This window comes from Hylobates moloch, unplaced genomic scaffold (assembly GCF_009828535.3).
Source record: "Hylobates moloch isolate HMO894 unplaced genomic scaffold, HMol_V3 SCAFFOLD_11, whole genome shotgun sequence".
In the NCBI taxonomy this organism is placed as follows: Eukaryota; Metazoa; Chordata; class Mammalia; order Primates; family Hylobatidae; genus Hylobates; species Hylobates moloch.
The window spans coordinates 32,709,645-32,735,565 of record NW_026652286.1 but is presented as its reverse complement, the minus strand read 5'-3'; the positions used below and the strand labels follow the sequence as shown (position 1 = coordinate 32,735,565).

Sequence of the window (25,921 nt, the reverse complement as noted above, 5' to 3'; positions counted from 1 at the left end):
AAGCAAGATTATATCCCTCTCACTTAAATGAAGAGGGCAGACTAAATGAGAGAAAGTCAAACAACATCAAGAAGACTGGAGGAGTTTATTGCAAGAATTTCGGCATGAAATGAATAAGGGTTAGAACAATGAAATGGCTGTGGAATGGATGTTATTTTAAGCTGCTATTATTTGTGGTAATTTTTTATGCAGCAACAGATAACTAACACAGATTTCAGTACTTGGAAGTGGGGTGATGTTGTAACAAATACCTAAAAATATAGGAGCAGTTGTGTAACCAGAGATTAGGCAGTAGCTGGAAGAATTTTGAAAAGCATGTATGAGAAAGTTTAAATTACCTTGAACAGATTTTTAGTAAAAATCTGAATGTTAAGGGCACAGCTGGGGATTAGCATGGAAGGTTTAGGTAAAGGAAATGGATGAGGCTGAATTATTTGATCACTTTTGGGAATCAGATGAGCTCAGCACCACCTGAGCTGAAGCCACAGTTGTCCTATCCAAACTCTTCAGTCCCACTCTCCTGAGGACCTCAGAAATATGAGCAAAGACAGGATTAGAAAAGATAAGTCCTTTTTTTTTTTTTTAACAAAAATACTGATATGTAGGCACTACACCAGTAGTCTAATTTTAGTCTAGTCTGTTTCTACTTTATCTTTCACTCTCTGCTCTGACTTTAGTATATTCCGTTTCTTAAACATGATTTGCAGCTATGTGTGGTAATTATTTAACAACTGATAACTCTCTGGAAAGAAAAGGCCTGATTTGTAGCATTTGCTCATTTCCATTGTGTAAATACTCCCAAAATCACTGATTTCAAGCTACCAATAAGATATCACTGAACACAGAGTTGGGAAGAGATGTTAACAATTGGCTTCCATGAGCTGATATGAGCAAGCTCCGTCATGCCATTGATACTATGACTGTGTTCCTGGTTGCTAGGTCTGCATGCTCTGCACTTTCCCCCAAGACCCTTCTCTTTGGCCACTTCCCTTCAATGTTCAGATCTCCAATTAAAGATTATTTCCTAATGTGACCTTGGAGTTCATACAAATGTTTAAAGTCCTAAGTTCTAAGTGGAAACAAAGAACAGAATTCTGAATAACTAGGACTCATGAAGGGAGAACATAAGCAGTTATGTGGGCCACAGATTGGGGATTAGCATGGAAGGTTTAGGTAAAGGAAATGGATGAGGCTGAATTATTTGATCACTCTTGGGAATCAGATGAGCTCAGCCCCACCTGAACTGAAGCCACAACTGTCCTACATGCAAGCTCAGCAATCTTTAACAGCTCCCAGATCTTGTGTGTGTAACATTGCCTTCTGGTTTCTGTAGGATTCTATGGAGTTGCCTTTGCATTCCTGAGTCTTACCCTGGGCCCAGCCTTCAAGAGACCAAAGGACAAAAAACCTGAGTAATCCTGCCCTGACTTGGTATTATTGCATCTAGTTTTGAAATCCTCAGCCCTGGCAGCTGCATATTCTACCATCTCCAGAAACCCAGTCATTGGTGATCAAGGAGGCAGCTCTCTAGCAAAGCTGGCCTTCCTCATTAAGCTCTGAGAGGGATCTGGATATCTCACAGGAACTGTGTGACATCCAACTGTGACCTTACAAGCTTGTTTCTTATCCAGTTTTAAAGCTCCCCATCCATCATAGGACTTTCAGTAACTTCCTGTTTCTGGATAGACAGACCAGTAGTTCTCATCTGCAGAGGGGAGAAAATGGATATGACTTCCATTCAATAACTGATCAGCTCATTCAGGTCCTTGTTACCTCTTACTTCCCCAGTTGCTTTGTTCACCTGGCAGAATCACGTGCATTTTTAGATACTCAATATGGTATTATTTTCCCAGGAAATCTTTTCTGTCTGGGTCAGGTTGGACCACAACTTCTTGTGCCTACTGCAAGGATAGCATTTATCACATTGGGTTCTAATTGCCTCCTTTTTTCATGCCACAATACTTCTTGAGCACTTATACTTGATACTATATTAAGTGTTTTGATAGAGAGCAACAGGAATGCCGTCCTGTGTGAATGTCTGAGAATAGATGTAATCAAATAATTGCACTAATAAATGCATAAACTAAAACTGAAATGGTAAGCTGAAAGAGAAGCACTTCTGCCATTTGAAATCAAATATGAAAGAAATAAAACCTAGACTGAGGGGTTGTAATCTGGGAAGACTTCTCTAAGGAAGTAATACTTAGCTGAGATCTGAAAGATAAGAGATACCTGGGAATAGAGAAGATAAGATGACTTCAGAGCAGAGAAATGCCACATTGAAAGACCCTGTGGCAGCAAGAACAGGCTAAATGTGACTCACTAAAAGAATGCCAGAGTAACTGGACTTCAGAGTGGGAGGAAGATCATGGTGAGAATGAGGGTGGAGCAGTAGTCAGGTGTCATATTATACACAGCTTTGTGGACTATCTTAAAGGTTTTATACAAAGCCTGGCACATTGTTGGCTACTTTTTTTTTTTTTTTTTTTTTTTGAGACGGAGTCTTGCTCTGTCGCCCAGGCTGGAGTGCAGTGGCGCAATCTCGGCTCACTGCAACCTCCGCCTCCCGGGTTCACGCCATTCTCCTGCCTCAGCCTCTCCGAGTAGCTGGGACTACAGGCGCCCGCCACCACGCCCGGCTAATTTTTTGTATTTTTGGTAGAGACAGGGTTTCACCGTGGTCTCGATCTCCTGACCTCGTGATCCGCCCGCCTCGGCCTCCCAAAGTGCTGGGATTACAAGCATGAGCCACCGCTGTTGGCTACTTTTATGAAGGCAAGGAAGCATTCCTACAAACGTCCAAGACCTATAGATAAGCCAAGCTCTCCAGGAAGCCTCTAAAGCAACCCTCTCTGTGGAAATAATTAATCTTATCATTGTCCTGGCAAGTCTGAATAGGAGAGATGAGGCCCAAATTTATAGTGCTTGGCTCAGGGCCCTACCAGAGACAAGGGCAAGATATTTGTTCGTGCTACTCATCACTTACATGCAGCAGTGGCTATAGGAATATCCAGAAAAAGTTTTGCCAAGAGAAGAGCTATCTGAGGATCCAAATAATTAAAGAGACTTATCCCCCAGCATCAGACAAATTCTTTATAATAGATAACCATCTAGGATGGATTTAGCTAATGAGATGGCTCGTACAAACCTCAGTGCAGCTAGGGACTTCATAGTGAAAAAAAAAGTGATTTCCTTTAAATCTCTGGCAATTAATACCAAATCCTTGCTTGAGATGTCTGGTCTCAGTCACAGCCAATTCTCCATGAAGGGTCTGCCCAAGAATGAATCTCTTGGGAATCAAATGGAGCAAGAGAGCAGAGAAAGTGAATTCTGCTCATGATTAGAGGACTTTTCTAAGAGTCAGAGTGATCCAAAGTTAGAATGAGATATCAGGAGATGGTTACCTCAAGATTTCAAAAATAAGCCAGAAGACCATGTGGGAGATAGAGAGAACATTCAACTATGTGGTTGGTATACATGGCCTTAAGGGTTTCTTCCCACCATGAGAATCTCAGAAGCAGAAAGGATGACATGAAATAGTAGATGCAGCACAGAGAGAAATGAGACCTCATAGAGGGAAGGAAGGTGCTGGTAAAATGCACTCAATGACGATGAAGAACAGAAGAACTTAATTTTGTTTGAAGTGGAAGCAGCTTATGCTATTGCATCTAATCTGATCTGGGCCTGGGAACCAAGGGAATGAGATCTGATGACGAAGCCTCCTTTCTGGGAACTGTGGCCTTCAATGTGATCCAGCTAACTCCAAAGGCTGTGCTTTCCAGATTTCAGGGGTTGAGCTGGAGTTATACAGTTTGATAGGTATTCGATGTCTACTACTATGTAGCAAGTTACCTCAAAATTTGGCAGTTCACAACTACAAATACTTATTATCTCCAGTTTCTGAGAACCAGGAATCTGGAAGAGGCTCAGCTAGGTGGTTCTGGCTCAGGGTTTCTCATGAGGATGCAGTCAAACTTTCATCTGGGGCTGTGGTGATCTCAAGGCTCAACTGGACCTGAATTATCCATTTCTGAGCTCACACACTTGGTTATTAGCAGGCTGTCATTTCTCACTGGCCACTGGCCAGAGATCTCCATCCCTTTGCACACTGGCCTCTCCACAGCCTACTTGAGTGACCTCATGACATGGCATCTGGCTTCTCACAGAAGAAGTTACCCAAGACGTAGAGAAAAGTGAGCAAGTGGGTGAAGCAGTGCCCAAAGAGGAAGCAGAGTTTGTATGCAGAATATACACAGAGCTCCTACAACTCAATAGTAATAAGAAAAGCTGTCCAATTAAAAGTGGGCAAAATATTTAAACAGAAACTTTACAAAAGAAGATAAACAAATGGCCATAAGAAGATACTCAATTATTAGTAGCCATTGGGAAATATTTTTTTCTTTGAGATAGGGTCTCATTTTGTCACCCAGATAGGAGTGCAGTGGTGTGATCATGGCTTACAGCAGCCTCAACCTCCCCAGGCTCAAGCAATCCTCCCACCTCAGCCTCTCGAGTAGCTGGGACTACAGGCAAATGCCACCATGCTTGGCTAATTTTTATTAAAAAATTTTTCTGGAGACCGGGTCTCACTATGTTGCCCAGGCTGGTCTCAAACTCCTGGGTTCAAGCGATCCACCTGCCTCAGCCACTCAAAGTGTTGGGATTACAGGCACGAGCCAGCATGCTCATCTGGGAAATAAAAATTAAAACCCACAATCAGATACTGCTACAGAATCATAAGAGTGGCTAAAATTAAAAAGACTTGAAAACACCAAGCATTTGCAAGGGGGTGTGGAGCAAGTTAAACGATCACACAGTTCTGCTGGGAGTGTAAAATGACATAGCCATTTGAAAACAGTTTAGTTATATGCACATTTACCGTACTACTTCTAGATATTTATCCGAGAGAACTCAACTGTTCACAGAAAGACTAGTACATAAATGGTCATGAAAGTATCATTCATAATAAAACCTAGGAACATTTAAGTATTCATCCAATAAATTCATCCAACAAACCTAGGAACATTTTAAGTATTCATCCAACAATGAAATACTACTTAACTCTCTTCCTCCCCCAAATCCTTGAGAAATGGTACCTGATTAGTCCCCCAGGTAATTATATAATGATACATGCAACAATATAAATAAGTCTCATGAACACTATGTGAGTGAAAGCAGCTAGATATAAAAGAATACATTCTATCTATCTATCTATCTATCTATCTATCTATCTATCTATCTATCTATCTATCTATCATCTACCTATCTAATCTGTCTTTCTATCTATCTATGTAAAAGTTACTCCACAGAAATAGAAAGCAGGTCAGTGATTTCATAGAACAGGGATTTAGGAGACATTGACTTCAAAGTGGCATGAGGAATATTCTTGAACAATGGAAATATTTGATACTTTTCTTGTGGTGATAATTACATGGATTAGATGGTAGACATTTGCAAAACTCATTGAAATATAACTTAAAAATATAGTTTTATCTATTACATATTATATAGCCCCAGTCCTAAATATAACAAAGGTAGTACAAAATCCTAAATAAATCACAAATTAAATTCAGTAGTATATTTTAACATATCCTTGACCAAGTAGAGTTTATCAAGAAGTATAGTGATTTAAGAGAGAAAACTCTAGATAGACAGCCTGGGATTAGGTTTACACCTTGAGATGAATCTAAAAACTGTATGGCTTTGATCAATCTAGTTAATCTCTGTGTGTCTTAGTATCTTCATCTATAAAATAGGGCTTATGGCAGTATGTACCTTATACAGCTGTTGTAAAGATTAAAAGAGTTAATATCTAAAAATTACTTATTATGGTGCTTAACATGTAGTCAGAATTCGAAAATCTCAACTGCAATGATTAGTTTCTACATTTGAAAATATATTATTAATATTACTAAATCGAAGGAGGAAAGCCATAAGATAATCTTGTTAATACCAAAAGGTGTTTTGATAAAATTTAATATCCATTTATGATTTAAAAACATTTTTTAGTACTTTCTTAAGATGATAAAAAATCTCCCTCTGAATTCAACAGCCTTCATCTTCAAGGATGCCTGCTATTACCATTTCTACTTCAACATTGTTCAAGAAGCTCTAGTTGATGCAGGATGAGCAAAAATATGAAATAAGATTTATTGTTTTTCATAGATAATACAATTATCTACCTGAGAAACCCAATCCCAGTCAAAATACAAATAGTATTTTTTAAAAATTGAAAATTATTCTACCTTCTGGAAGAGTAAATGTGTGAAAATTGTCAAGAACGTTTTGAAAAAGATGAGTATGAGTATGGGAGTGTTTTTCCTTCCCTAGCTATTAAGCTGTGATATTGGTGCACAGATATATCAATGCAAGAGAAAAACAAGAAAGCCAGAAGATGATCAGTATATGATACATTTGATATGTCAAATAAATTGAGGACATTTTGGTTCATTTAATAAATAATATTAAGATAGAAGACATAATCTGATAATTAATAAAATCTTTCACCTCTTTGTGAGTGTAACCACTGTATGATTTCTGAGATCTGTCATATTGTTGGGGAGTATTTGCCAAGCCAACTTGGAACCATGCATTAGGGAGGCGATTCTAGAATCCTGTTGCTTTTTGAGTATGGGTACATTAATTCTCTATCAATAATTTTTCAGTAATTACATAATTTGAGGCTGTATTGTTGAGTGCATGTTTTCATGATAAATATATCTTCTTGCTCTATTTTTCTTTTTCTATATGGAATATTTCTTATTCCATAAACCACTTTTTGCCTTGAATTCTATTTTGACCGTATATTAAGAAGTTGTCACAACTTGTTGTTTGTATTTGTCTTATATATCTTTCATTATCTTTTGATTTTAATCCATTTGAATCTTTTTGTTCTGAAAGTTTCCTTTGTGGAATAAACATTGCTGGATCCTTTAAAAATGCAACCTAATAGCCTTGGTGTTTAAATTGTTGACTTGAACTAATTTGAAATTATTTTAAAGCCATCTAAGTATTTATTATTGCCATCATTTTTCACATGGTGCATCCACTATGCATTCTTGGGGTCTTTTTTTTTCTACTTCGCATTGAATAGGATAGATTCTCTTTGGCTAGTTTAAAGGTTATTTATTCTTTAAAATTTTTATGGTGGTTGCCTTAACTTAAAAAAGACCCATGCCTGTGTTTATTTATTCCTATTAAACATGAATTATATATGCCATTCACCTATTCCAACTACCCAGCTTAGAAAATAAAACCTTAGGAAAGAAAAACCTTGATAGAAGCTGCCTGTGTACCCTTCTTCATGACATTTCCTTCCCATCCCCACAAAGTTAATCACTCTTTTGAATGTGATATTTATAATCCCTATACATGACTTTATATTTTTACTATATGTGTATATATCTTTAACTTATATATAATATTGTTATGCATGCTTTAATCTTAAAATAAATGGCATCACCTGATATGGATCCTTTGCAACTTACCTTATTTTACACTTACCATTATGTTTAAAATTTATCCAAAGTTGATACATACATTTATATTCAGTGCTGTGTAATGTATTGTGCATGTCCATTATACAAATAAGCCACAATTAATTTATCTAAGGTATATGTTATTCAGTTTCAGCAACAGGAGGCTGGAACAGAGATGAGACAAACATCCTTTAAGATGATTTTGAGAAGACAGAGTGAAAATGGTTACCAAAATAAATTACTAAAAAGAAACAACAAACTGCACGTTGTGCACATGTACCCTAGAACTTAAAGTGTAATAAAAAAAGAAATAAGTAGATTTGTCAAGTTAGACGATCATCAAATTTACCTAGAGCTCAACAGGAGGAAAAGCAAGCTGTGGCAACAAAAATAATTTTATGCACTAATGCCCCTGAATTAATCTGCTCAGGTTGCCATAAGAGAATGCCACAGACTGAGTGGCTTAAACAAAAGAAATTTATTTTCTCATAGTTCTGGAGGCTGGAAGTTCAAAATCAAGGTGCCATCAAGATTGGTGTCTAGGGTGGCCTCTCTTTCTGGCTTGTAGATAGCTGCCTTCTCACTGTGTCCTCACCTGGCCTTCCGCTCTGTGTGCACATGCATGAAGAGAGAGAGAAGGCTCTCTTGTGTCTCTCCTCTTATAAGGACACCAGTCCTATCAGATTAGGGCCCTAACCTTATGACTTTTTTAACCTTAATTACATCCTTAAAGGCCCTATCTCCAAATGCCGTTAGGTCTTGAGGTAGGTCTTCAACATATAAATTTGGGAGGACATTGGGAGTTAGGTCTTCAACATATAAATTTGAGAGGACACAGCTTAATCCATAACATCCCCAAATACTATGAATCACTTAATTATTGCCACAACACTACATAAAAGCAAACTTAATTTCAGTGGCTTATAATAACAAATACTTGTTTTTCTTGCTTACGGGTTTGTGGGTTAGTTTGGATGAGGTTGATCTCAGCTAGTGTTGGCTGGGTATGGATCCAGGCTGTAGGCCAGGTTTACGTCCACATGTCTTATTTTGGAGTCCAGGCTAATAAGGCAAAGAATACTGCTATGATTTGAATATGTCCCTCAAATTTCATATGTTGGAAACTTAATCACCAAGTTAATTTGTTGATTGGCAGTGGGGCCTTTGAGGGGAAATTATGATTAGATAAGGTCATCAGGGTGGAGCACACATGATGGGACTGGTGGCTTTATAAGAAGAGGAAGAGAGACCTGAGCTGACACACGCTCTTGCCCTCTTACCATGTGATGCCCTCCCCCATATTATTACATAGCAAAATGGCCCTCACCAGATGCTTGCAGGCACCATTTTCTTGACTTCCCAGCCTGTAGAACTATGAAAAATAATTTTTTTCTTCATAAATTACCATCTTTTGTATTTTATAATAGCAATGCAAAACGGACTAAGATAGATATCTAGGGCATGTTCTTTTCATGGTGATGGCAGAAGCACAAAAGCCCAAAAGCCAACCACATAAACATATTTCAGGCCTCTGCTTGCACCATGTCTACTATAGCCCATTTGCCAATACAAACCACACGGTCAAGCCCAGAGTCATGAGGTAGAGAAGTCAACTTCTCTCCCTATGGCAACTTCTACCCATGGCGAACCAACCATTAGATCACAGCAATAACAAGCGTTTATAATACTATGATTGTATAATGAAGAACTGGGAACAATAATTCAGTCAGCCACAGCATATATACTGAGGCTCTGATTGTTTGGGATGAGCATTAACTGGCATTAAAAGACATCCTTTCTCTGTACTGTCCTGTGGGATTTTAAGTAGTAAAGACTGATGAGGCATCCACGCCCAAAGTCATTGTTTCTCCATTTTGTGCTTTGATTGCTTTATGCACTTTTCACATCGTTTCTTAGGTTCCTGATCCAGTGAACTCTGTGTTTTATTTGAGGATTAAAATTAACTGCACTCTTTTACTCTATGAACTCTGTGTCATTTGAGAAATATCCACAAGGTCTTTGTGTGAATTCAATATAGTATTAACTTTATTATTGGTGAAGGTGTCCTGGACCCAAGACTGAAATAGTCTTCCTGCTATTTCTCCTCCTGATTTTGAAGTTACGTGTCCACTCATAGGTATCAAACCCAGAGAGCACCCTCCTGGTTTACTTTGTTCACTTCATGGGAAGAAGAAGAAAAGCTGGTCAGAATTAATCACATGGAGGAGGAAGATGGGGTTAGAAGTGTGTCCAAACAAAATAAATAGTCTGTGTAAAAGTCTTGAGGCAGGAAACAGAGTTACTGATAAACTGATGGCCACTGCAGTCTTTAGGCTGTTGAACAATTTACTATCCAGATGTGATTGTTAAAGCTTAAGGCCCTTGGAGAATTTGGCATGAAGAAAAATAGGTCCAGAGGGAACCTAAGAGTTGACCACAAAAGTAAAAGAGAAGACTTTACTTCGTTAATCCACTCTTTCATTCAATAAATATTTATAGAGTGCTACCTTGTGCCAGGCACACTGTTCAGAATTTTGGGATACAGCAATTAACAAAATAACCATATCCCTGACCATGTGAATCTTATACTTATGGCTGGGAGGGATACAAATAACAAACAAAATAAGTAAACAAAACATATAGTATGGTAGAAGGTAATAAACAGTAAAGAGAAAAAAATTAAGCAAAGAAGAGGGCTAGGGTATGTTGTTAGTGGGAGTGGGGTGCAATTTCAGAAAGAATGGTCAGGATAGGTGACATCTGAGAAATAATTGGAGGAGGTGAGGGCTGTGGATGAAGAGTGTTCTTCACAGAGTATGAGTGGTGGTTGAGTGCTGGGAGATAGAAGTTGAGGAATAGTAAGAGGGTCAGTGTGCGGGAGAGTAGGAGATGAGATCAGGCAGGTAATGGGGGTGGTGGTGAGAGGAGAGAAAGGGAAGGTGAGCTTGGCCTGCAATGCTTCAGGTGTTTGCTCATGAGATGGGGAGTCACTGGGATGTTTTGAACATAGGAGAGATACGGTGTGATCTACCTTTTACAGTCACAGTGGGTTACTGTGTTGAGTACAGACTGGAGGAGAGAAGGGGGCATAATTCTATATGGTCCTGAGAAAATAGAGTCAGTGGGTAGAAGGGGCTGACTTTTATAACCACTAGTTAACTAGCTAACTAATAACTACCCTAATTAGCTGACTACCACCAGTGAAACTGGCTGCCAACTCACCTTGGGAGTTACACTCAGCAGCTTGTCACTGGTGGTCTCAAAGGATGCTATGGTTGTTGATGGTGGGTAATTCCTACCTTGAATAAGGAAGGCATCAGACTCTATGACATTCTGGATTCCTTCCAATACTGAGAGTCCTTGATTCTATAGCATGTACCATCTCAATCTCCTCCACTAGAATGTAAGCCCATGAGCACAGGGGGTTTTGTCTGCCCTGTTCAGTTCATTGCTCTATTCCCAGTGCCTAGAATAGTGCCTAGCATATAGCAGGTGCTCAGTAAGTATTTGTGAAGTGTATGAATGTCTCTATTAAACCTATTGCTGGACCTTGAGCAAGACGTTTCTCTGAACCTCACAGAATAAAAAAGTTGGGTTGAATGGCATTGATGACCTTTCTAGGTTGGCCAGTCCGTGATCCCCATTTCAGGATCTGAGCCATTGTCTCTAAAGCAGGTTAAGGGGTGCATGAAGAGCTTTTTATATGGAGGAAGGGCAGGGCCATCCTCCTTACCCTGCCCTGGGTAAAGGCAAACCTGCATGAAGGAGGAGTACCTGGGTAACTTCTGAGGCTGGAGACCAGGGCACCCTCTGAAAATAAATATGAATTGTTCTCTTTGATATGCACAAGGCTCCACTTCCCACAGGGGATGCTTCACTAGAAACTGAGGGTACAAGACACTAGGGATCCATCCCAGCATGTTGTCTTTGTGCTAAGGGAGTCAGCTTGGTCAACAGAGTGCTCACAGGCCCCTGAAACTCTCCTGGGAAAAATAACATAAATAGCAGCAGAGATTCCATTGAAGGGTGTAGAAAATACATTTTTAATTTTGATAGAGTTCACAAATGACAGCATTGACATTTCTTTAATCAAATACTTCTGTCAAGGCACAGCATTACCATGTGTCCCCAGATGCCCAAGAGGCAGTGATTTCATGTCCCCCTGAGGTTTAGCAGAGCCACCAATGTCAATAGGATGGCTGATGAGGCCTAGATTTGCTACCAGATAAGCCAATGAGACATGCTGTCAGATTTATGGTTACATAATCAAGTATTTAAAAAGATGCACAATAGGTAACTGCAATGATCTTGTTCTGCATTTAGCAATAGTTCCTTTCAAACAAAGAAGATAGTTTTCAGTATCAAGAAGGATGCCTATATATATGTCTTCCATGGAGCCTTTCCTACAAATTGCTTTCATTACACATTAAAGGAGTTCAGCTTCATTGTGACCTAGGAGGAAGAAAATAACAGCTAGAATTTAGTTACTGGTTAATTGTCAGACTCAACATCTATTATCTCACTTGCTCTTTATAGTAATGCTTGGAGGTAGATACTGTTGTAGCCCTCAATTTACAGTTAGAGAAACTGAGGCTTGGAGAGAGTTAAGTAACCAGTTCATGGTCATATAGCTGGTAAAGGGCAAATACAATCCTTGAACTCAAGTCTGTACACTTAATTCAGAGGTACACGACATAGTAATGTATACTCTAAAATGATAGTGTCATTATCTTTCAAACTCAAATGCTAAAATAATCAAAATCATAAATGTCAAAGAGCAATGTTTTAAATAAACAGGATCTATATTTCTTGGTCTGATGATCTCAGGGTTACAAGGAGAGACTGAAAAAACAGAGATGAATCCAAATTCTAGGGTTTTAGCTACTGGAACTCAGATACTGGTGTGGGTACCTTCTCTTATGGATTTTTTTTAAACCACATGGTCTCAGGGAGGCTCAGAGTGGTTTACACCCCTGTAAAAACCAGTCATTCATCTTCCCATCCCATCATACAAGGGAAGTCACCTTCTTGAGTCATTCAGCTACTCAGGCTTGAAGGTCCCTGCGGCGCCTGCCAAAGGCTTTGGAACCCACATTGGTGGGCACAAAGTTGTTCTTCACCACACCCCCTGATCTGCTCAGCAAGCCTGCCAGCCGATGAGTCACACAGGTGGCAGTGTCACAGGCTCTCTTCTGGGCAATGATTCTGATTTGCAGGATGGAGAAAGAAGAGAAGATCTGTGAGTGAGAGGCTGGGGGAGAGGTCAGCCCCATGGGACCTCCATGGTAAAGTTGCTGTGCTGAAAGGCACCAATTAACTTTAAGTGTTTCTCCTAAACATAATTATCAGAGCAGAAAATCAAAGGCCATTAGGGAAAATGCCATGATCACTCCCCATAGATATTCCCAGGGGTGTCAGAAAACCCAAAGGTGACTCTGGATGACTGGCTATGGAAAGTGGAGCAGTAACAGCCAATCATTCCTGTATAAACTAACTAAAAATCAAAGCGGAGGTTTATGACACTGGAGTGAATTATGGCCCCACACCCAGCCCCATTCACAAAGGACTATAAAATCTATACCCCAGTCTCGGGCACCAAATATCCCTTCTTAGGAAAATAAAAAATTCCCCAGTCTTACCTGGAAGAGGAGCAGAGTTTGCAGCATCAAGTCCTAGAGGTGCTTACCTGCTCCTTAGGACCCCTGTTCTTGCTGCTTGAGCTTGGTCAGAGGGACCACCCACCATATCCTCTGTCCAGCTAGCCTAGGGTTAAGGCTATTTCTAAGCATAGGTCTTAGACACTATGAAGCCTGAGACATAGATCAGAGCAATGACCATCACAGCCCAGATCTTCGGGGAAAAATGGTTTTATTCCTCAAATGATCAGCACATTCAGAAGCAGGACAGAGGAGCCCTCATGACATCTCTGGGGGACTCAAAGTGGCCCTCATTTTCTGGTGTTTTCCCGGGTGATTCTCTTCCAGACTGTGAGTCCTGCTCTCTTTCCTCCCATCTAAAGTTTGAGACATACTCTGCCACGAGGAAAGCCACCAATACCAGCCCAAAGAGTCACCAGAGAGGAACCAAACCACATGCATCAAGTTATAGGAAGGATGCAAGAAGGGAAATTAGGAAGGAGAGGGAGGAGTTTAGTTGGCATCCTGCGGCACGCTAACATGAGGGTGATGGTCTCTCTCCAAGTCGCTGGACATATCCCTTTTCTTTCCAGGTGCTCCAACCCCAATTGCAGTTTGGGGGAACGTGTGAAACTTGTTGAAGTCCTGCGTGTATGTGCCCAGCATGCAAGTACTCAGATTACCGCACCGCTTAGATCTGGGGCTGTCCAGGCTGCAGGAAAAAGACATGCCAGACAGTACCATGCACCGGAATCTGTCCCCATGGGCAGTAACTTAGAAGGTTAGACCAGGCAGGGGACCCTGGGAGCAGGAGGGGCAGGCAGGAGGGCAGCTCACTTATCCTTCATTAGGAGATCTCAGAGGTGCAGTGGGCCAGGGCAGTGCAGGGAAGGGCTGGATGGGGAAGGATGATCTTTTCTGGCATTCCACATGCTGTTCAGTCCTTCATGCTTGACAGAGGGGTTCTCAGGGCAGATGCAGGGGCAACACATGCCTCTGCCTGAGCAGTGCTGGGGCCAGGACAGGGGCTGGTCTCTGCTCAGGCTGAAGGTACACAGGGATGTGGATCTGGGGAAGGGTGCTCTCCCTGGCCTCCTGACAACATGCACATCGCCACAGATGCCACACATTTAAAGGCTCAAACCTACCTCAGACACTGCTCTACCTGTCCCCATCCCCTACAAGGGCCTCACCTTCACCTTGCAAATGTGAAATGAAGGCTCCTTGCAGGTGTGAAAGAATGGCATATGCAGATTAACAAGGTGGATCCAAATTTCTAAAGCTTCCTGAGATACACTATATCTATCCCTGACTTCACCCTTACTAGTCTTAACTCATCCAGTGCTGGGAGGTCTCCCAGTACTGCAAGAACAATTCCCACAGTGAGCGATTCCACACCTCCCCATTTCATTTCCTAAGAACTTTCAGAAACGGAGCCTTTTATTATGTCTAACCACAGTACCTCCAGCTGCAGTGGGACCTCTGTCTCCCTTGGCTGAGAACAGCCAGGCCCCAGGTCCCGGTGAATAACACAGCCTGTTGGATTCCTGGCCAGTGTGTTCTCTCCTGCCTCTTGGGATCCACCTTCCTGGGTATGCTGCGGGGAGAGGAGGCCCTGTGCTGGGCGCTTGGGGAGCCTCACCTGGAGCTCTCTGTCTCCTGCTCCTGCTCCAACTCACTGGCCTTCATCTGCACATAGTCCTGCACCAGTGCAGCCAGCAGGAGGCGCGCTTCCTCCTCACTGAGCGTGGCCGGGTCTACTGGGCTGCTCTCCAGGGCAGACCTGTGGAGGGGAAGCAAACTCAGCGCAGGCTGTGAGCCCCTGCCTGTCCCTCCCCAGGATAAGCTGCCAGGCTTCCTGGTCTTTTGGCTTCCTGGTCTTTGCTTTTTCCTTTGAGGATGTGGCCAGTGGGAGTCCTAGGGGACAGGGCACAAGGCCAGTGTCCTCCTCAGGACCCAGGCACTGCGGTGGCCTCCAAGCAGTGGTGTGCTGGAGCCAGTTTGCATAGGCTTGTGAAAGCTGATGGTTAAATTTTCAAGAATTTTGCAAGCTGAGTGCAGCCATTATTAAAAATTAAATGCTAAAACTTACAGTTAGTGCTGAACCTGAAAATAGTTTCAGTTTAATAGATTTATATGTGAGTGAGAAATATATCAACAGGTAAAATACCAGATTTAACAATAACAAATTTAGTGGCAAACTATTTAACAGAATAGGATGCAATTCATTTCTCAAATCATGGCTGAATAGGATAAATAGGATGGCTACACATACAAAAGTTTGGTTAAAAGCAACAAAAGCATTTTGTGAGACTCAGTGGGCTATATAAAATTTATAATAGGCTGGGCGCAGTGGCTCACGGCTGTAATTCCAGCACTTTGGGAGGCCGAGGCAGGCGGATCACCTGAGGTCAGGAGTTTGAGACCAGCCTGGCCAACATGGTGAAACCCTATCTCTACTAAAAATATAAAAATTAGCCAGTCATGGTGGTGGACACCTGTAATCCTAGCTACTCGGGAGGCTGAGGCAGGAGAATTGCTTGAACCCAGGAGATGGAAGTTGCAGTGAGCCGACATGGTGCCATTGCACTCCAGCATGGGTGACAGAGTGAGACTCCGTCTCAAAAAAATTATAATAAAGAATATTGTCTAAATATCACTACTTATAAATTGTGTACCACACATCTTTATATCAGCAAAAAGTTATATATGTGCATGAGTACATACATTACCCGGGCCCCCTGTTGGTTTTTAAGCATTCAGTACACCACACTTAAGAGGCATGGAATTGTCTGATACCAGTGCAGTTCTGGCTTCAGGCTGTCTTACCCGAATGGTGCTGCATGGAGGCTGCCTGCCTGCAACAGGACCAAGATGCTGAGAGCCAGGAAGGGGGAGAACTTTTGGAAGCTCATGACACCTCTCTGCAAGGGAAGAATGAGGTAAACCACCTGTGCCAATTCGAAGTTCTAGGAGCCCACAGACCTTGGCTCCTATCCTGCTTTTCTGTCTTGCTTCTAACGCCCTGGCTTTGTGGCTTCAGACTGGTCGTTATATTTCTCTTCTTTTTTGTTTCCTCATCAGCACAGTGGACTCCTGGGAGGTTCAGTGGGCCTGTAGCATGCACAGTTTGACAGAGCTGGAGGAGCGATCCTAGCGGGAGAGCTGAGTGGGGGAGGTCTCAGTCCTGCCCTTCTCCCCAAAGCCACACACATACATAAACCTGTTAGCCAGGTCTCTGTGGAGGACATGCTCCCAGGCCCCTGTCAGAGAAGCTGCTTCCATAAGGAAACCCAGAGCTGTCCTCCTCTTGTGGGGCTTTTGCATACACCTTGGTGGGAGGGGTGGGGAGATCTGTCCACAGGGATTATCTCTGCAACTGGAATCTGAGAAATAAAAGAATCAATTTTAGTGCTCAGCCTCTCCGCCTGCTGGCACCTCAGTCCCCTGCAGGAACCAAGGTTTACTCTTAAATTGGGACCCAAGACTTTCTCTCTTTGCTCCCAGAGCCTGTGACTGGGGCTTGCAGTTTAGGGCTGCTTGTCCCTCAGTCGTCGTGCCTGTTTGCCACCCATCCGCTCTGTTCCAGGTTCTGAACCAATTTCCCTGGGACTGCTGGGCGCCAGACGCCATCCCTGATCGCACCGTCTACGGAAAGTTTCTCTTTCCTCCGGCTCTGTGCGCGGTCCCTAGGGAGCCTGAGTGTCCCGAGACTGGCCCAAGCCTGTGTGCAGTGCGAGAGAATAAGACTGGAGTCCGCAGCCGAGCAGGAAGAGCGAGCTGGGGGATTGAGACTGTATAAATCGCGGACTAACAGAAACTATCTGATGAAGAGACTAATGGAGAGAGAGGGAGAGGAGGAAAGGGAGAGAGAAATTGACTACTGGAGGGAGAGGGAGAGAGAGTCATATACCTGAGCCAGAATCTCGGGGCTCACCTGGCGGGAGGTAGCTTGAATCAGAGGCGGTGGCAGCGGTGGCGGCGGCGTCCAGCCAGAGCCCTGTGGAAGCGGCGGCGGCACTTGGGCTGGGCAGTGTCTCTGATGCCTCCCAGCGCCAGCGACTGCTCTTATTCCCGCCGCTGTGGGTCGGGAAAGTTCCGCCAGTGCACAGCAACCAATGGGCGGAGGGGTCCTTTGCCCCAGTTGGGTTGCGTCACCCTCAGGCTTCCAGAACCTGGAGGATCCAGTAGGACAGTCCCACTTGTATTTGCATTGAGGTCATTGATGGAAATGGGAGGGATGGTGGGGCACCAACAAGAAACGCCCTTAAAGTGAGCGGGAATTTGAGGGCAGTTTGACGTCATGGTGAATTTCGCCTCTCAGTCTGGCCTGGTTTTGAACCCGCGCCCCACTCCACCCCTGGTTTCAGGATTTGGCGGAAAGGGTCCAGGATTGTAGGGACTCTTCCAACTCTGACCCCAGACCCCTGCCCAAGTGAGATTTTAAAGGTTAATGCCCCTAAGGGTGGGTTCTGGGCCCAAGAAGTCTGACTCCAGTAGCTGGTATTACCTACAGAGGGCCAGGGCTCGTGGGAAACAAGAGACGGAGCTGGGAGCAAGAACTTTGTTAGACAGGAGTTCAATTACAGTTGGCCCAATTCCGGGTTGTGTGATCATAGGAAAGTAACTTCACAGAGCCTCAATGTACTCATCTTTGAAATGGGGACCACAGTCTCATCTTGAAGGAATGTTGTGAGAAACAGCCCAGCGCCTGGGCCTCAGATAGGCAGGGATCTACAAGAGTTTCCTGGTCCGCATAGGGGATTCTGTAAGATCCATGGATACTTTCCCAATCTCCATCTCCCCGGACTGTCCCGGGGTACTCTCAGATCCATTATATGTGTGAGGAGGGGGCCGATGACCTGCTGGGCCTGAGGGGTGAGTTGCAAGGTACAGATGCGGAAGCCTCCATCCAGACCTCTGGCCCTTCCCCTTCCTACCCTGCCATCCATCACCTGCCTGAGCGGTTTGCACAGCTGCCCCTTTACTTCCGGCTGCTGTTTGCCAAGATGTCCCAGAGACATTTTATTCCGGCCCCACACCCCCCACCCCTGAAGAGTCCTCTACTAAAGAGCAGGCAGGCGTGACGGTGCTGTGTGGTCCCTGCCTAGACCAAGCTCACACTCACTTCCGGTCACACTCATTTACACACACCCAAACCCATTACTGCCTCCCAACATGTGCCCACTCTGAATCACAGACACTAAAAAACAGATACTTGCGCAGAAGAGTATCCTGAGGGGTTCACTCAAACGTGTCCCAAGCCTGCCTCCGAGTCTCTCGGGCGGTCGCATCCACACACCCGCACGACGATGACCTGCTTGCATCAAACCTGCACACATCACGAACAGACGCCCTCCATCACACCCAATTACGCGCGACCTCGACAACTCTCACATCCCGCAGAACCGGGTTTCAGTTCCACTGTGCCTGAGCGTTCAGCTCAGCAGAGGTCGGTACTAAGGCTCTTGCCTCCCACAGCGTCCAGAGTGGCGAGAAAGAAGCTTTTGAGCGTCCCCACCGTCTCCCGGTGTGAGAGCGCAGCGCGCGATCTGCAGCAGCCGGTCCGGGCGCTGCCTGTGCGGTGAGCGCAGCAGCGGCATCCCGGGGCTGTGGGAGGAGGCAAGGACCCTGGCTTGAGGTTCTTTGAGGCAGAGCAGAAATTAGCCCCTAGGTGTGCCGTCCGTGGCGCGCGTCAGGCGCAGAGCGTGGAACAGGCAAGCTGCGCGCGGAGCAGGGCTTGGATGGCGGATCTTGGGCACAATGAGCCCCGGATCCCGAAGGAAGACAACCCTGCTGAGACCCTGTCCGGAGCCTCGGAGCTTTTCAGCAGTTTAGGCTCCGATCTCTGGCCTGGGTTTTCGGTGCAGAGCTGCTTGAAGAGTTGCGAAGGCCGCAGTGCGGGCACTAAGTGGGGCGTAGTGCTTGGGCCTCTGCCACCGGGGCTGTAGCAGAAGAGTATTTGAGCTCAGCTACCACATACTTCAGCGGAAATGATTTTTTCCAAGACCAGAGGTTTTAACATAAGAACCTCCTGAAACCGTCTGTAAGTGTGTGTGTCTGTGATGTGTGTTTTCCTAGAGAGAGCTCATAGCTTTCGCCCGTGCCACGGTGACCGCAAAATGAAAGACTGTAGACGCAGATTTTGTGGCCATGTCAGTTTGCGGGGTCGGAATTCTACTCCTGACTGTCGTGTGTGTCTTCAGCCTTCAGAATAGACACGCACTCCCCACTAACAAATCTTTGGCAGCTACAAATCAAAGGCTCGTGCTGTGGGGCGCTAACCAGAGCCTGCGTCCAGAGGGCGCTAGTGTAACCCTGAGCAGTTTCAAGACTTTAAGAGTCAGGAGGGACGGTCTTTGGGACAGGAGGGAAGGTTATTAACTCACCTCTCAAGCACTCCTTGAGTTTGTAGGAAGTGCCTGGCGCCTTGCTGGGGGCCGAAAGTTTTTTTTCGTTTTTGTTTTAAAATCATTTTCTCCAGCAATTAGCACCATACCGGGCACCCTAGTAGATGATCCGCCAAAGTTTAACTTCATTCATTCTGGCAAATTCACAAGGTAGCTTGCAGAAAATTCGGACCTAGTTAGAGCGGCATTTCACTTTGCTTTCCGAAATCCACGAACTGTTCAGCCAGACTCCTCCCATTTTATTTGTCACAGCAAATCTGTTCCCAGGTAGAAGTTTTCAGGAATGAGGCAGGGAAGTAAGGATTTCGTCTAGGGTTCTCTCTAAAGACTGAGATCTTCTGGTGCGAAATGCGAAGCCATTCTCTGAGCCCATCCCTGATTTACTGAGCGAGCCGAAGGAAGCGTAGAGCTTCCCGTGCGCGGATCACTTAGATTTCATCCCGCTATTCCTGGAACTTCTCTGAGTTTCAGTACTAAACAGAGCATGGTTTAACGAAAGTCGCTAAGGAAAATGCTGATTTTTAAAAAAATAGTCGCTTAACTATTTGACCCTTGATTTTTACTGTCTTATTTCCTAACTTTAAAACCTGGAAACTAGGGTCAGTTTTGAAACAATCTGATTTTGGAAAAAAAATATTTTTACAACACTCCAATAAAGTCTAACTGTAATGTTTGTTCCCATTCGTTTAGACCAGATTCCTGTACCCTTTGCTTTAGAAATTAAAGATGAAGTCTGGTTGAAAATTCTTATGTGAATTTCCATGTGATTAAAAAAGTCACACCTAAAGGCTTGAGTTCAGAGCTCAAGTTAAATTTATTGCTGCTCTACAATTCCTTTATAATATAGACTCAACCACAAAATCTCAGCAGTAGCAACAGCACTACCAGCAACAGTAATACCACAGCCCACAACACACACATTTTCTTCAGCCTGGTAGAAACGTGGAGCTATCAAATTAACTGGAAAATCCCAACTGAAAATCTATTGTACTGTTTAAAGAAGGGCAGAAATCAAAGCCTTCCATCATCGTGTTTACTGAAGAACATGCCAAGCGAAGTAGTTGCTTCCGAACTATTTTCCTAAGACACTTTTAGACTGCAGTAAAGCTGCTTCTGGGGGATGGAGTACAGAAATGGCTGCCAAAGAGACAGCAAGATTCACAACAACCAAGACACAGAAACAGCCTAAGTGTCCATTGATGAATGAATTATTAAAGAAAATGTGGTGTGGGTTTATCATACACACACAATGGAATATTAGTCAGCAGTATTATTCAGAAGAAGGAAATATTGTCATTTGTGTCAACATGGCTGAACCTGGGGGATATTATGCCACATGAAAGAAGTGAGGCCCAGAAAGACACATAATACATGATCTCACTTATATGCAGAATCTCAAAAAACAAGTCAAACTCAGTAACAAAGGGTAGAATGGTGATTATTTGGGGCTGCGGTTGGGGGTAAAAGAGAAATACTAGTTAAAGGATACAACCTTTCAGTCATAAGATGAGTAAGCTCTGGAGACCTAATATACAGCCTGGTGACTATAGTTAACATATGCTTGAAATTTGCTAAGAGAGTAGATCTCAAGAGCTCTAAGCACACACATACACACACATGAACACACACACACAGAGGAAACTATGTGAGGTAATGATATGTTCATTAACTTGATTGTTGCAATCATTTCACAAAGTATACATGTATCAAAATATCATATTGTATACTTTAAAAATAAAAACCTTTAATATGGAAATAAAAGTGAAAATAAAAAAGAGAGTGAGAGACAGCTGAAATTCCCCAGTGGGAATTTTGCTGAAGACTTTAGAAGAGGTGCATCTGTATAAACACTGAAGAGGATATCAATGTTTTATTAATAACCTAGATATAGAATTATCTAAAAGATGTTGCATGTGCAGTAAGTATGAAAAGTCATATAAATCATATTAAATTGAAACAAATAAAAGATATTATAATATAAATATTATAACTACCATCAAATAAGTTCCATCCCTGTGCCAGGCACTGTGTATATATTATCTTTCTTACTCTCAACAGTTTAATAAGATAGATATTTTTATCTTTGTTGTATATGCAAGGGAAGAGTAAGAGTATTTGGCTTGAATTAATTATATTTTCCAGGCTCCTTTTGAGGACCTGAAACATAGCTTATCTGTCTGCCATATCAGGTAAGAGGTCTGGTCCCCTGGATCCAGGCACTGAGTCAGAGGAAGATATGGGCATGTCTGCCCGCTTCAGGGCCAATGTGATTTGTAGTGAGAGACTCAATCAGCAGGCATAAATCATTTACAATTCCTGGACCAATATTTGGGAACATTGACAGTTTTGCAGCGGGAAAATAAATATTGGTGTCACCACTTAAGATAAGTAAATTGCTAAAGAATAAAACCCAAATCAGATTTATAATAATATTCATATGAGAAAATTTAAAACACTTGAGTTCAAACAAACAAAAATCCAAATGACTTAACTTCCTGTATTTAGCATCATGCATTACTTCATCTTGTCTGAAATTGTGGTTGATTTTATGGAGTGTTCTATTTTGCCTGTGGATGTGGGGGTTGAGATGGGATGGGATAGGAGTTAGTGGAAACAGTGCTGGGAGTCAGGAGTTAGGGTTCTAATTCTCACCCCAAAGGGTATGGCTTTGAGAAAATCATTTGGGCCTCTGTTTCCACATCTGATATATGAACTTTTATGGGATTGAGGGATTCCTAAATTCCCTTTTAATTCTGACATTCTGTCAATATGCTGTGAATTTTATGCTGTTTTACAGTACTTTTCTATAACACCTGCTATTTGGCTTCCTCCACTTGCCCTGGCAGATACCAGTGTCTTCTAAAAGAACAGCTGAGGAGTTCAACATGAAGGAGGAAGGATATGTCATTCTTTGCAGTGACACAATCAGAAAAGGTACCGCTCCCCCACCTAAATATGAGGGATAAGTGATTTTCAGAAGAGACAGGAGAAGAAGGGAACAAATGTCCTGGTCCTTGTCTCCTTGTCAGCAAAAGATGTACTGGTATCCTTTGAAAGGGGACAGAGAGGATGCCAGCTGAACTGGGGGCCACTAAGTTCTCTGCTTTGTGAAAATGAATCTGCAATGAACTCCTGGTCTTTGTCTGGATGCCCATCTTTCTGCAAGTTGTCAGCAGAAGCTTTGCAATGTGGCTACTTGGTGAGTTCACATACAGCCCAACACGTAGTTCTGATGGAGCCTGAAAATTAGCCCTGAAAAATTCTCCTTAGAGGATGCCTCTGAAGTGAGAGGCATGAAAAAAGAGGCTAACCTTCAGGTAGGTCCAGCCAATATTTTAACAAATATTCAATAAATAATTTGGTTGGAAGGTAAATCAATTGAATATGCATAGAGAAATGTATTATGTCAAGTAGTACATACAATAAATACATAAAATGCATTTGTTTAGGGGGGTTATAAAATTATAATTATATGGCTATACATGTTTGGAAATATTCTGTATTAGTAGAAATAGAATGAACCAAGTAAGTACTTTTATTAAAATATATGAGGAGCAGGTGAAAGAAAGAAGTGTAGGACTATTTATATCTTTGTTACCAAAGAGCAAAGAGAAAGTATGGCTAGTTAACTGGAGTTAATGAAGAGACCCCCACCAGCTTTTCTAACTAGGCTCTCTTCTTGTGTTAATGACATTGTGTTCACAAACGCTGTGTGCAAATGAGGCAATCAGGTAGAGCCATCCTTGATCTTCAGATCATCTTGGGTGGGTTTGGAGTGCATTATGAGTAGAGAACAAAGACTGAGATCATATGGCTAAGGCCTTGTATTGCAAATAAAGGAGATATGCTGAGTTTTTGTGTTCAAGACCATCTTGGGCCTACCTGTTGGTCTCCTGCTGGTATAACCTGAGAAATGTGAGTAAATCCAGGTTGCCTCACCTTCTATGTTTGCTATCATCATTTTATGTAAGGACCCCTGGACTAGGGAATAGTAGAGTTTGTTCTCTTGGTGGCTATTGAGAGCTAAGTTAGGTTGCTAGTAATTGGGTGGCCTGATGCCTCATTTGTTTCTCCCTGACCCCTATTGCTGTCAGAGGGTCAGCATTATTTAGAGGAAGTGAGATAATGAAGTTAAGAGGATTGAGGGGTCACCATATGCAGGAAAAGGTGGAAATGAATAAGACCAATTTACTAAAAGCACTATGTGGTCTCTCAGGGAGACAAGACCCACACATCTGAAATAATGAAAGAAGAATACAAGATAGTGAATAAGTATACTAGTTTCCCATTGCTGCTGTAACAAATTATCACAAACTTAGTGGCTTAAAACAACACACATTTATTATATTACATTTTTGTAGGTTAGAAATTCAACATCCAACATGGGTCTCACTGGTCTAAAATGTTTGCAGGGCTGTTTTTCTTTCTATAGGTTCTAGGGGAGAATCCATTTCCTTTCAATTTCCAGCTTCTAGAGGCCTCCCAAGTTCCCTGGCTCATGGCCCCCTTCCTCTGTCTTCAAACCCAAAGTGGAATACATCTCACATCACATCACTCTGACCTCCTTTTCTGCTTCCCTCTTTTACTTGACAGGATCCTTGTGATTACGTTAGGTCCAACTCCTGGAGAACCCAGGATAATCTCTCTATCTCAGGGTCCTCTATTTAATCACATCTGCAAGGTCCCTTTTGCTCTGTTCTTGGGGATTAGGGTGTGAACATTTTGGGGGAGGTCATTCTTCTGTCTGCCATAATAAGTAAAGGCTGGGCTAATTGGCCAGGAATGTAAATGATGGGGGTTGGAGAAAGAGGCTGCAAGCACTTTTAGGAAGCCTCCCAGAGATGGTGGGGCCAGAACCAGAAAGTGGCTGAATGGGGGAAATTACAGAGTCTCTGTTGAGCGATCCATCTACTGGGTTGGGGAAGAGGATGAGGAGACAAGACAAGCCCTCTTTATATCGGGTGCCATCCTCTATGCCTCTTTTGCTGGGAAGGGAGACCTCCTGAATATGTACTGTATGGTTGTTGGCATTCACTCCTCAGGTGGACTGTCTAGAAATCATGAAATCTCATGTATCAGAAATTTCTCTTTTATCAACTTCCAATTTATTATGTGTCCCTTTGATATTCATGTTTGGATATGCTGTAAACAAAGGGGAGATACTGAGCCAACTGGTATCAGATTTGGTGCAGACATCTCTGGGGTGAAGTTCTAGCAGGGATGGGGAATGAAACCTTTGCCACCACATTAGTCCATGTCTTAGCATATTATGATGGTGCTATTAAATCTTAAAGTTGGAGCTTAGCCTTTGAACCCATGGCTTAGATATCTTGCTAGACTCCTTTGACAAATAACCAAAGAGCAGGTTTCTAATAAATTGATCACTGAATTAAAACACATTTAAAAAAATCCACTTAAAAAAATTTAGTGGCTTCACTGAGGTTGGGCAGGCAATAGGGAATTGCTAAAATGTGAGGGGTGTGTAGGTGAGCCTCAGGACTTTCCAGCACCCAGTGTGGGGAAGATTTCTAATGTCTCCCTACTCCCATGAGAGAAGTTGGTAATTATTCATACTCAGGCATTGGGGCTTGTGAAGATTTTATGTGTAACTCCCCCCTACCATGGGACATATTAACTGCCATTAGAGCTGAGAACAAGGGACACCAAGTCAGTACATTTTAGCTTAGATCAGAAATGAGAAAAACATTTATGGCAGAAAGAATGGGATTTTACTTCTATGGGAGTTTTCCTGGTCTCTCATTCTTAGAAAATGAGAGGGCTTAACTGATATTTTTATAGAGTGGAGCTGACGTTGCCCAGGGAGCAATTCTTCCCAACCTCAGTGGTACTTGATTTGCTGTAGGCACCAGGAGAAGTTCCTTCCAAGGTCCAGAGGCTATTTTTAGGGTGACTTCAGCTGCCAGGGAAAGAGCCGAGTATAGTGGACAAGGGCCAGGCTGGTCACTGAGAGGTGGATGGACTTAGTGGGTGACATCAAGGAATTACTCAGGATGGGTTCCTTTAACATGATTAAAATTCTCCCTTGGCTCAGACTAGCCAGATCTAGAATGGCTCTACTCTCCCTGGCTAGGAACATTGTTCTGTGGAACAAGAGAGATAGAGATAGGAAGCTTCCCATGGTACCAGAAAGCTCATTACAGAGATGACTCCCTTATGGGTATTGCCAGGGAATAATAAGTTACATATAAGGGCATTTCTTATATAAATTGACTCTGACTGAGATTATGAAGAGTGGGGCTTTGAGGTCTTATGCAACTGGATTTGAGTCTTGGCTCTACCACTCACTTATTGTTCTTAGGCAGATAATAATCTCCCTAAACTACAGTTTCTCAACATGTAAAATGGGGCTAATAAGAGCTACCTAGGAGGGTTAAAG

General features: G+C 42.8%; 1 protein-coding gene across 6 annotated transcripts; it reads right to left on the bottom strand.

The window, feature by feature from the left end:
• Positions 1-11,497: 11,497 nt before the first annotated feature.
• Positions 11,498-17,158, bottom strand: CALCA (calcitonin related polypeptide alpha). Of its 6 annotated transcripts, none has more exons than XR_009215616.1 (6): positions 17,028-17,158; positions 15,944-16,038; positions 14,757-14,897; positions 13,655-13,826; positions 12,503-12,683; positions 11,498-11,930 (listed from the first exon to the last, which is right to left on the bottom strand). XR_009215616.1 is itself a non-coding variant. In XM_032168026.2 (5 exons), exons 2-4 carry the CDS (start codon positions 16,027-16,029, stop codon positions 12,524-12,526), a joined length of 387 nt encoding a protein of 128 aa, XP_032023917.1. In that variant the 5' UTR covers positions 16,030-16,038; positions 17,028-17,158; the 3' UTR covers positions 11,498-11,930; positions 12,503-12,523. The 6 variants fall into 6 exon arrangements, 4 of the variants coding, with proteins under 4 accessions (XP_032023917.1, XP_058302573.1, XP_032023915.1 ...); XR_009215615.1 differs by having other exon boundaries at positions 17,052-17,158; XM_032168026.2 differs by lacking the exon at positions 13,655-13,826.
• Between the last annotated feature and the right edge of the window lie 8,763 nt (positions 17,159-25,921).